Source organism: Corapipo altera, unplaced genomic scaffold (assembly GCF_003945725.1).
Source record: "Corapipo altera isolate COAL_440 unplaced genomic scaffold, ASM394572v1 61411, whole genome shotgun sequence".
Classification (NCBI taxonomy): domain Eukaryota; kingdom Metazoa; phylum Chordata; class Aves; order Passeriformes; family Pipridae; genus Corapipo; species Corapipo altera.
This window is the reverse complement of record NW_020884875.1, coordinates 27845558-27857968: the sequence shown is the minus strand read 5'-3', so window position 1 is coordinate 27857968 and position 12411 is coordinate 27845558. Positions and strand designations below refer to the sequence as shown.

Sequence of the window (12411 nt, the reverse complement as noted above, 5' to 3'; positions counted from 1 at the left end):
GCTGAGGGAGATAATCCTGCCTCTCTTCTCTGGTGAGACCTCACCCGGAGTGCTGTGTACAGTTCTGGTGTCCCCAGCTTAAGAGCATGGAATTGTTGGAGCAAGTCCAGAGAAGGGCAACGAAGTTATTAAGAGTACTGAAGCATCTCCCCTTCCAAGACAGAATGAGAAAGGCGAGGCTGTTCAGCCTGGAGAAGAGAAGGTTGTGTGGAAAACTGAGTGACCTTCCAGTATTTAAAGGAGGTTTACAGGGAAGCCAGAGAGGGACTCTGTCAGGAACTGTAATGACAGAACAAGGGGGTAAATTTAGGGGGGATACCAGGGCTGGATTATCTTTAAGGTCCATTCCAACCCCTTAACGTTCTGTATCAATAAAGACTGTTATTCCATAATCAGTTAATGTGAGTCCTTCAGGGGCGCCAACAGACTAATCAAACATTAAAGGATTCGAGAAAAACCTTCCCTTTCCACGTGACACCCGGACAGCTGTTTCGCTGGGTCCTCCGCGGACGCACCCTAAAGAATAAGGCGTCCGAGCCGCCCGGGCCTTTTATCGCAGCGCGCAGCCCCGCTGCCTGCGGGGCTCCGCCGGGGGCCTGGGGCGGAGCCGCCGCTCGTCAGAGCCGGGCCCGGCGGGGCGGTGCCGTGCGTGGTGGCGTCAGTGCGGGCGGGCGGCGCTGCTCATGGCCGAGGGCGGCGGGCCATGGCCTCGTCCGTGGTGCGCGCCACGGTGCGCGCCGTCAGCAAGCGCAGGATCCAGGCGACCCGCGCTGCTCTCACCCTGGTTAGTGCCGCGGGTGGGCAGCGGGGGGGGCCCGGGGCCGAGGCTCCTCACGGGTGCGGGAGCTGCGCCACGGCCTCCCGCCCCCGGCCCGGGGAGCGCGGCCGCCCCTGGCGACAGCGGGTGGGGACGAGGACGGGGCCGGGCCGCCCCGCCGGGCTGCTTGGGCGGGCAGCGCCGGGCCGGGATCGGCGGGGCCGAAGCCTCCACGGGGCGGCTGTGGCGGGCGATGCTCGGAGGAGAGCGCTGCGAGCGGCCGGGGGGGGCTGTCCTTCCCCCTTCGAGTTCAGAGGCTGCTTCTCCTCGCTGATCCCGCTGAGAGAAGGTCCCCCGCGCCGGCTGGGGAACAGCAGAGTCCCAGGGCGGCACCAGAGCGGCCCTTCGTGCACGGGGCCTTGTTGCACAGGCACCCCAGGAAGTGTATTTTATGCATTTATTTAAATTTTTTTATAAAAGGAAATGCATTACCTACCAAAGCTGACGAATAGGTTGTTTCCACGAAGGCTTTAATATCCTGTTGTTAATAATAAAGGAAGTGCATTCTGTACTAGCGGCCGTACTGGGGAGGCCACTTGGTGTTGAAAACTTGGTGTTCGGTCGTGGGTTGGACTCGATGATCTCAGATGTCTTTTCCAGCCTAATTGATCGCGAGAGGGGTCAGTGCAGAGGAGAGTACAGTCAGTTCCCTCCAGGAGCAGGGGCAGATTGTGTGCACACACAGTTCAGTCGTTTGTCAGAGCAAGTAGTTCCTTTTCAGTAGTGGTTCTGTAACAAACGAAGAGTGGTAGCAGTAATTAGAAAAAATTTTCTACTGCAAGGCTAGTGGTTTGCTTTGAATGTTTAAGCTGGCTCAGTGTAAGAACTACTTCATCTTACTAATGCTTTTGCTTTTCTCAGTGTCTTAGAAACTTGTAGGCATGTGATGGAAATTTTAATGTTTGTGTTGTATTCTTGAATTTCTGCAACAACTAGATTTGCATGAACAGTGAATTTTATCTGCTGTAAAGTCACCCTCTAGGATAATGGGAAGAGAGAAGTAGGCCATAAGCCCTCCTGTGCCTAATTGAGAAGCTTCGCGGGTGCTGGTGGATGAGAAGCTGGACATGACCCAGCAATGTGCACTTGCAGACCAGAAAGTCAGTCATATCCTGGGCTCATCAAAAGCAGTGTGGCCAGCAGGGTGAAAGAGATGATTCTACCCTTCTACTCTGCTCTGGTGAGACCCCACCGAAGTACTGCATTCAGCTCTAGTGCCCCCAACACAAAACAGACATGGAACTGTTGGAGCAGGTCCAGAGGAGGGCATGAAGTTGATAACGGGAGCGGAGCACCTCCCCTACCAACACAGGCCGAGAAAGTTGGGGCTGTTCTGCCTGAAGAAGAGAAGGTTACATGCAGACCTCATGGCAGCCTTCCAGTATCCAGAGGGGGCCTGCAGGGAAGCCACAGAGGGACTCTTTGTCAGGAACTGCAGTGATAGGACAAGGAATAGAGGGTTCAGACTGAAAGAGGGGAATTTAGGTTAGATTTATGGAAGAAATTCTTCCTTGTGAGGTGTTGAGGCACTGGAACAGATTGCCCAGCAAAGCTGTGAATGCTCCATCCCTGGCAATGTTCAAGACCACATTGAATGGGGCATTGAGTGGCGTGGTCTAGTGGAAGGTTCCCTGCACACAGCAGGTGGGTTGGAACGAGGTGATCTTTAGGGTCCCTTCCAACCCAAACTATTCTATGATTGTAACAACCAAACCCCCTACTTTTAAGCACTTGAGGTGGGTGAGGAGGCAAGTGAAGAGTTACTGTGTTCTATATGGATTAGTTTCAACATCTGTTTTACAGCAGAGTGTGTATCTTCAGAACAGGCATCAGTTTCAAGTAGAACACAGAATAGTCAATACTGATAGGTGGCTGATGCTGAAGGGGAACTTTGCAGATAGAAGACAAATGTAAACTAAGAAAATCTGAGTACACGGAGTTGGAATAAAATTTTTTTACAGTGAAATTCAGTACACTGCACACTTTAATACATCCAAACACAGCAAATAAACAAACAGAATAATTTCAAGTTTATGTGTATGGTTCTGTCTTTCAGACCCCATCTGCTGTTCAGAAGATAAAAGAGCTTCTGAAAGATAAACCTGAGCATGTAAGTATAGATAGACAGAGTCAGCCTGTACATTGTGCTAAGGTATTAGCACAGCTCAGCTCATGATTGCAGACGATTTCTGGCTAACTTAGAAGTTTGAAATAAACACAGAGGTGTTCATTAGCGATACTGACATCTTTTTTTTGGAGGGGAATGCATAAGATTGTTTCTCTGTCAAGCTTCATTTTGTTATAAAATGAAATGCAGGAATTAAATGAAATGCAGGAAATAACCAACTGTAATGACATTTCACTGCACAGTTACTGTTCAGATTAAAAACACTGAAGAAGTTTTAAGCTTCAGATATTTTTGAGCTACATTTTAATGAAGCCTTTTAGTATGGCACAGTGGTGACTTCTGGAGGGGAAAGAGATCTTCAGCTGTTGATATTAAGAAGTAATTTAAGTTCTTTTAGAAATTCTCACTGTGAAGTATGCAATAAAGTTATATTCATGCATTAGAAAACATCTAATTCTTAGGAAACCTGCCAGACAATGTATTTTTCATGTAATCAGTGTTTCCCCAAATAACTAATTGAGCTTGTCATCTTTTCTTCTTCAGCAAAAGACACACAGAGTCTTTTTTTATAGCCATTGTAAAAAAAAAAGCATTAGATTTTCTTTACTGTAAGTATTACTATTACAAGAAGAATTATTTCTCTTTTCTTTTTCCTACAAGGCCCATTGTTTGTTTTGCTCCCTGCACATCTGCAACTCATTAGACTATTTGTTCTAATGTTTTAAACCATCCTGAGGAGGCCTTGAGCCTACAAGTTGCATGGTCAGTCATTCCCTTGCTGTGAATGGTGTTTACATTTTCCAGCCCATTACTGGTAGCAGTTCCTGTAGAGAAAGGTATTTAGTCTGAAAGGATCAGATGTAGTTTGTCTGAGAGCCCATTTGATGGCAGGTGATATGTTTTGATACATTTTTATCATAACATTGATTACAGAGATAGATAACAAAATTTGCCTCTTCAGTTATGAAGCACTGGTGTGTGGAAGGTGATACAGATACTTCTGAAAGATTGTTGTGCACAGATAGTTTTCGATTTCGTTGAAACCTTTTCTCAGCGCTTTCCTTACAGATGTGCTCTTTTTGTCAGACTTGTTGAATGCCGTGTTACAAACATTGACTAGGTTAGCTTTTAAGGTCAATTAAAACAGTAAGCAAATATACACACTTGAAGGGATTGCTTTTTAGGTGAAACTGGCAATAAAGGTAGTGACAAAATCAAAGTTTTTTCAGAACTGCGGTTTGAATTAAATTTTCTGATGGCGTCATTACAAGAGTTCTGTGAAAATCTATTAACTGCCCTTGTCTGGTCTCACAGCTTTATAATTATGTTACCATCAGTAATCTTCAACTTAAAGTCACAAAAATACTGTCTTTGAAATTTGACTGTCTTTATGAGACCCGGTACCTACCAGGATGCCAACAATGTGTTATTTCAAAACTTTAACATCCTTTAAGGCTTGATCCACAGCAGCAAGTATCTGATGTTTTCTTTTACCTTGGCAGTCAAATCTGTAAAAGGAAAAACATGTTACCTCTTAATCCATTAAGGTAATTCACTTTTCTGTTAAGGCAGTGAAGAAAAATAAATGTCAGCATTTTGTTGTTCTGCATACTTTTTAACTTGATGTTCCACAATAGGTTTTAAAAGAGAAGTCATGCATGTCATGGTGGCTTTTTGTTGTCTTTTCTTTTTTTAGGTGGGTGTGAAAGTGGGTGTTCGTACAAGGGGATGCAATGGACTTTCTTACACATTAGAGTATACAAAATCAAAAGGAGACTCTGATGAAGAAGTAGTTCAAGATGGTGAGTTTCTGGTGCAGCAGAAAAACATTGAGAGGGGGCAAAAACCAATCATTCTGAGAGAAGAACATTTGTTTTTTCAAAGTTTTGGGTCATCTTGTTGGATTCACAGACTTTAAGAAGGGTATGAAATGGTTTACTGTCTGTAATGCATGGGAATTGTGTACTGAAGCTGAGACTCATTCACAGGTTCTACAGCTTATTTTCCTCAGTATCATTATTTGTTGTCCCCCATCACAATACAGACATGCATGTCCACACACAAGTAACGGTTCTAGACTGTTGCCAAACTTCTGTGTAGAGTGAAAACAGTGATGAAATTAGACCAGGGAAACCAAGTTATACTGGTAGTCTTCTTATTTAGCTCCTTTTTTTTAATCACCTGGCAAAAGAGAATTTCAAAGTGAATGCCGGTTTTGCTGTATGTAATTCCTCTTTTTTTCTGTTATCTTCAAGGAGTTAGAGTGTTTATTGAGAAGAAGGCACAGCTGACCCTTCTAGGAACTGAAATGGACTATGTAGAAGATAAGCTGTCCAGTGAATTTGTTTTCAATAATCCAAACATCAAAGGAACATGTGGCTGTGGAGAAAGCTTTAACATCTGAAATCTCAGGACTACTTCTTTGACTTTGAACAGCCCAAAACACATACTATTATGACATTCAGAAGCAGATGTGTTTCCTTCAGGTTCGTAGCCTGTGTAAAGTGGGGATACTATTAAGAAAAATAAATAATTTTGAAAATGTAAGTTGTGTGGTAAATTCCACCACTGATGTAGTTATCCTGTAATTTGTGATGAGTTGGGATCTAAAAGGTAAGAACAGTAAGTGCTGCAAGTAACATCTCTGTACTTCCACTTGCCAAGGAAATAAAATCTTCCTTTGTCATTTTCTTTATCCATCTTACTCATACTTGCCCATCCAAAACCCATTTGAAAGAATACACTGTGTTCTGCTTTGATTCGAAGAAAACAAACAAACAAATTAACAAAAAAACCCAACCATTTGTGTGTGTGTTTATAGAAATTTATATATACAGGCACACAGTCCTTGCTTGCTTTCTAGTTTTCTGATGCTTTCATCCTTTTACAAGTGCGTTTCTGATGGTTTATTTGCCCTTAAATTCAGGGAAATAGAAGTGTTGTTCATGTATTAATATAGTGGTTACACTGCTTGCAGAAATGCTTCGAAGAGGGCTAGCCTAAATTTAGTTTTTTTCATTTCCTTGTTGAAAGCACAGTCTCTGCTGTACTTGGTCATTTTCAAAACAAGAAATATTTAGGCACTGGAGGACTAAATCACGATACATGTGGGCCTTGTTTTTCACACTTCTGTTGTCTGTTGTTCCTCAATTAAATTGCAAAGTTGGTAAAACAGCCTCCACATTCTGATTCCCCATGTTCACAAGATGTGTTCTCTGTGTGCACCAAAAGCTATAAATGCTTTTTTTGAGAGACAAATTTTAGATTTCTCACTACTTTTTTTTTTCTTTTGTAGTCATGCCTGCTACTAATTTTGTTACGGTCTGAACTCTTCTTTGTAACTCTCTAGGTATAGGATTTTTTCACCAAAGCTTATGGTAACTTCTGTTTAACTCCTGTCTTGAGGTTAACTTGGTAACAGGAGAAAATGTGTTTATAATTTTTAAAAAATTAGTAGTTCATAATAGTTTTAATCTAGACAGTAATTAAAATAGTACAAGAGGCCATTTTTTTCTTTGGAATTTAAATGTACTGAATCAGAATTTGGTTTTTTTAAACAAGTGTTTTTCGAGCTTATATGGTCTTCAGCACTTTTTCACTGGTGCTGAGGTGGAAGTGTAAATATCTCTCCAGATGTTCGCAAAACCTGTTATGAGAGAGGAACTGTTCTGCCCATTTATGTCCTGATTATCCAAAGATGACATTGTGCAGCTAAGATGCTCACTTGTGCAGCTGCCTGGGCAACTGATTGGAACAGGTGGTGAAATGGATGCAAATAAAAAGTAGGGGGCAACAGGGCTCTTGCAGTCAAGAACAAGAAGGTCTTGAGATGGGAGTGAACTGAGAGTATTAAGGCTGCATGTTGACAATCTGGAGGTCATCTTGATCTGGACAGTTGTGCCCATATGCCTGTCACCAACTGCTGTAGATGTAGAATTGCAGCTATAGTTTGGTTCTTCCCTCTATACTTTCCCCAGGCCAGAGGGAAGAATAAAAATTGAAAAATGAAATGATGCTTCATCTGCTTTATGTAGTGCACAGGAACAGAAAGTCAGAATTACCCATAGTCTAACACTAAGTACTTGAATTTTGGTTGTATGTCACTTTTTGAAATAAAAACACTGTTTCCTTCAATAGTCAAGTATTCTACACAGTTACTTTATGTAGTAATTCAGACATCACTGGTAATATACTGGCTAAGTGCTTCTGTAGTGCTGTAAGTCTTTCAATCTTGCCAAACAAAAACATAACATAGCTGCATTACACCTAAAACTCCAATCAAAGGACATTTCTTCAAATAAGATTTCAAATGTGGTAACACTGGTGGTTGCTAAGAGTGCTGGTACTTACTCATTTAACTTGTTTTGGTGTGGGAGGGATCGATTTGAGGTTTATTTTAAACCTGTGGCATGTATAGCAATCCTTTTCATGTGTTTGTGTGTATGCGCTGAGTGAAAGTTTGCACTGTTGTATTCCCATGAAATAAATCTATGTTGTCACCTTACTAAGACAACTAATGCACAACATGTTAAACTTCTGCTAAAGTGCTATTTACAGTTGCATATGAACATGATTTTGTTGATTGATCTATTATAATTTTATGCAACTATATGTGTAGAGTCCACAGTTATAATAATAAATATTGCCTGTTGATAACCATGAAATATTCCTATCTTGAACAATTTTTTAAAGTACTAAAGCATGGGGAGAGAACAGGTTTGTGTGCTGGGATTACAAAGTAGATGCAATACTATTGTTACCTGAGTTAATATTTCTCAAAAATATTAAACATTTCCAGATACTATTATATTCCAACATTGAAAGAGCATAGAAACATATGGGGGAAAAAAATTAGTTAACTACGTATGTGAGGTATTTACACATACCCAGAAGGGTGAGTAAATGCACAGACTTCTATTAAACTTCCCAACACAGCGTTCTCAGGGAAAAAATTCTGGCAGGCAAGATCAATATATCTTGAATGCTTTTATGTACCAAAAAGTCATTGTGGTATGTTTTAATGCAGGATAATGATGTTGACCAAAGTAACTGTTGACATAAAACTTTTTCTTAACTGGTGAGATAGTTTGAGTGTGAGAGTCAAAGGGCATTCCTGGCCATTCCACTTAAGCGCTGTACCATGGCACTAATAGTGTACGATGCTCATGACACACTTGGGGTTTTCTCATAGTATAGTCTTTCCATCTCTAAAGTTAGGGTTCCTTTTCCTGTTACATGAAGATTCTGAACAGTAGGAGGTGAAGTAATAAATTCTGGAAAAATGTGAGAGATCATTGATACAATTCCATACTCATGATGCTGGAGAGAGAGAAACAAATCCTTCATCCGGTCAGGAGCCTGGAAAGGCAACAGTTACTTTTCTGTTGGAGCTCTTACAGAACCTACAGAAACAACTTGCTTGCGTGACAAGGTCAGTATCCCTGTTTTTATAGCTCTTTTTGAACGGCTCAAGAAGAGTTGTTTATGAAAACATTGAACAGTTCAATATGCAAGTCATCTGCAAAACAGGTAATGGGACAAAAAGAATAGGAACTATAAAATAAGTGAGATGCAGGAAATAAGACTGATTTTTTCATGTAAAAGAAACATAATTATTTTTTTTTTTAGTTAAATCCTATATTCTGTAGGCTGCTGCTGTTGGGTTTTGGGTTTGCTTTTTTCTTTTTATTGTAATTACTATTCCCATTTATTTAAACTACCACCTTTAGTAGTGGAAGAAATCTCCAGCCAGACCAATATTATTGTGCTTACACTGGCTGCCTGGCCATTTATTAGTCAAATTTTATGATGCTAAAATTTTGCAGTTTTTTCTTACAGAAGAATTCCATAGTTGTCTGATGTGGCAGGGTATGCACCTCTGTCTTCATCCCAAAGGAACCCTCAAAAGAGTACTCAAATTTTAAAATAAAACAATACTTTAAAATTACTTTTTGTCATGACCAGTCCATTTTTTACCTATAGAGTGATCTGCCAGTGAGCAGTATGAGCTGCCATGCATTTTACTGCCACTTCTAACATATAAGAGATATGCTGCTTCCATATGGTGTCAAAAATGTAAGTACTTAATGGAATTCCACATGCATTTGGGCTTGAACAGCATTTGAATGGCAATTTTTGTTTGCAATGTCTGGCATTTTTCGTGAAGAGAGGTACAGCAAGGGAAGAATAACTGCTCAATTTTAGCGGGGTCTTCACCCTCACCGTTTACATCCCTTTCAGTGGGCTGTTCTTCATCCTGTGTGTGCCTTAGCTGGCAGCAGTGCGCTCCAGGCTCTTTTCGAAGGGAACCCCGGAGTTCCAGACCGTTCATGGGAACAGATACCTACTGACACTGGGTGGCATCAAGTTTCCAGTTCACACCTTTCAAAAGGCAAATCGCCTTTCCCAATGCCAGTGTTCTAAGCTTCCTATTGGATTTACCAAATATCAAAGCACTTTTGCTTATACTAGTGGAAACTATTGTTTGTCCTTCCTGCATTCTGTTCTGTGCTTTTTATCTGGTCCTGAGAACGGGCAAATGATTGCAGAAATCCAAAATGCCAAACCACTTCCAAGCTTCTGATGCAAAAAGAAAGAGAGAAGCTTTTTGATGAGCTCTGACTTTTCAAGAATTGGGTTTTTCTCACCATTCTTCCTCGTTTTCACAACTTCCTAGTAAGAGATTGACTGGCATTTGGCTGGCATTGGGTGCTAGACATAAACTCAGCAGAGGTATACCCACTTCCTTAGGTTAGGTTCGTTAGAGGTTACAGCTTCCTTAGGTTCACTTTCTCCCTCCTAGTGATCTGTTTTATTCAAATGTCATAACACAGTGTTCAGAAAAATTACATTTTTTAACTACTTTTGGACAATTCTATTAATCAAGGCATGAAGAGGAAAATTAGAGGGTTGTGTTTTTTTCGTGGAGCAGTTGATTTCTACAGTCTGTTATAAACATTATAGAAGATAAGCATAATATTACATATCAATCCAAAGGGAATGTACTCTGTCATTATTGTGGGAGAATTGAGAATAGAGTTCATTGTCTCTTATGTGATAATGCTTTTATCTTCATACTTGGCCTGTGATTACTTCTTATACTGTGTTTAGATTGTAAGGTTTTTGTACCAAGGATGATTTTTTTGCATTGTATGAAGTTCAATGGCTACCAAACTGTGACTCTTGTCACTGCACCATTATTGTGAAAATTTTCCTATATGCTTTTCAGGTATTGTCATCTCTCACAAATAAGAAAAATGAGCAGTAAAAGTACCCATGTTTTCTGGAGCAAGCACACATCTCTCATTTTTTCTATGCTGTTAGCGGTAACATCTAACAACTGGGATGCTACAGCATGCAAATAAACACAGCTTTCTTTCTAATGAGTCTGTTAGTAGCAGTTGTTCGCAAATAGATGTTGAAATGCACAATGCTGAATCACCGAGAACAGGAATGAGAATCCCAGACATATCTTCATATCTTAAGATGTAAAACAGTTCTCTAAATCAAAGTAAAAAATATCTGTTGCTGGAGGGCACAAAGAAGCTGGTGTGTGACCCATGGCAAAAACTTATACTCCCTTATGTGATTTTGCCAGGTTTTTTGATCCAAGACAAATACTCTGGGGAGAGGGAAGGGGAAGAGATATATGCAAGATACACTACTTCAGGAAAAAGACACCAGTGAACATTCAAGACTTCCCTGATTTCTACAGTTCTTATAGCAAGCAGTCTGTACTGATAATTATTTATAGAAGTCTTGGAGTACTACAAATGGGATTTTTCAGGAACAACAGAACAAAAATTAAACAAAAAAATAAAAGAAGGAAAAACCTGAATTCTAAGAGCCAGCTCCTGGATATAAGAATTAGGACATTACACTCTGAAATAATTTGTAAATAATAGAAGCATGAATATCTTGGACATAAAAAAGATGTTTTTCAAAGCAAAAGTAGACAAATAATAATAATCTGCTGCATTTATTTACACCAAAGCCCAAGTCCCAGTCCTTCTCTGGATCCCACAAGTGGTACAGAAGTCCCAGACCCCAAGATTATGTATCCTCAGGTTCAGGCAGGAATGCCCAGCACCTCCCTCAGGGTGGGGAGTTCCACAATGGGTGTGAGGACAGGAGCATCCTCCTATCTCACAGGCCTCTAACACCCAGCTTATAACCTGAGGGCTCAGGCGTGCTCTGGGCAGCTGCTGTAAATGGTTTATTGTTAACAGTTTCTGGGCAATGGCATGGAAGGGTATAGAATACACAGTTTGGGTTACACCCACACAGTGATGAGCTGGTCCCAGCTGTTCTAGCTAAGACAGCTTAGTATCAATTTTTTATGTATTATCCTGGGTGTGTGGGGGGGGGTGTGTGCATGCACGTCTAAGTGAAACACTGTGGGTCTGAGTGGCCTTCCTGCATAACTTGGGAAAAATTAAGGTGATTGTTTAACTTTTGCATTCTCAGATATAATATCAAATCTTCCAGGAACAGTTTGGTGGAGGCTAATTGTTTTCTGCTGTTACAATACTTTTGGGTAGGTGAGTTTGTACCTGAAAACTGCCACACCACAGTCTTCCTTATGCCGCTTAAGAAGCTTACAACTATTCATGCAGACAGTTTCAATTGGTTCTCATAGTGTCTCTGCCAAGATGTTCCTCAGAGGCCAACAGTGCAAAATCCACACCCCGAAGACAAAGGAGGCTTTAACATGGGGACAGAAGAAACAGACTGAAATAAGATCTGTTTTTTGCTTAAAATGATGCAACATAGGCAGTGTCAGTACAAGGCTGTCTTCCTATTATCTTTCCAGCAATCCATACTTGTAAGAGTGTGCAGTTCTTAAGTGTTGACATCTAGCTGTTTTTGGCTTAGTGACTGACACTGGCAATACGAGTGTCAAATAGTGATGGTATGTGAATTATTTTTCCTCTTGACCTTGTAATCAGTAAAAATCTCTCTATTCACCTCCGTGAAAGCAGGACTAGGCCTACTCCTTTCTTTTTCTTTCTTTCTTTTTCTCTTTCTTTCTTTTTCTCTTTCTTTCTTTTTCTCTTTCTTTCTTTCCCTCTTTCTTTCTTTCCCTCTTTCTTTCTTTCCCTCTTTCTTCATATCTTTATTTCTTTATTCCATTCTTCCTTTCTTTCCTTTCTTCCCATTCATTCCTTTCTCTTCTTCTTTCCTTCCTTCCTCCCTTCCTCCTCCTCTCTCTTCCCCTCTTCCACCCTTAACCTCCCCTCCCCTTCCCTTCCCAAACCTTCCCTTCCCAAACCTTCCCAAACCTTCTCTTCTCAAACCTTCCCTTCCCTTCCCAAACCTTCCCTTCCCAAACCTTCCCTTCCCTTTCCAAACCTTCCCAAGAGAGAAAACAAATAAAACTGTAAAAGTTGTAGGCAAGTTAAAAAGTAATCATTATTTTTAATTACTCTTCACATCATAATAGTAGCTTGAAATTGAGCATAGAGCT

The 12411-nt window shown here is 40.9% G+C and overlaps 1 protein-coding gene across 1 annotated transcript; it reads left to right on the top strand.

Moving 5' to 3' along the window:
- The first annotated feature begins 635 nt into the window (after positions 1–635).
- Positions 636–7609, top strand: ISCA1 (iron-sulfur cluster assembly 1). The gene is made up of 4 exons (XM_027635035.1): positions 636–784; positions 2874–2927; positions 4642–4747; positions 5201–7609. Exons 1-4 carry the CDS (start codon positions 704–706, stop codon positions 5347–5349), a joined length of 390 nt encoding a protein of 129 aa, XP_027490836.1. The 5' UTR covers positions 636–703; the 3' UTR covers positions 5350–7609.
- The last annotated feature ends 4802 nt before the right edge of the window (positions 7610–12411 follow it).

Coding starts and splice junctions, on each gene's coding strand:
- ISCA1 (XM_027635035.1), top strand. CDS start 704: ATGGCCTCGTCCGTGGTGCGCGCCACGGTGCGCGCCGTCAGCAAGCGC. Junction 785..2,873: donor CCCGCGCTGCTCTCACCCTG/GTTAGTGCCGCG, acceptor TCTGTCTTTCAG/ACCCCATCTGCTGTTCAGAA. Junction 4,748..5,200: donor TGAAGAAGTAGTTCAAGATG/GTGAGTTTCTGG, acceptor GTTATCTTCAAG/GAGTTAGAGTGTTTATTGAG.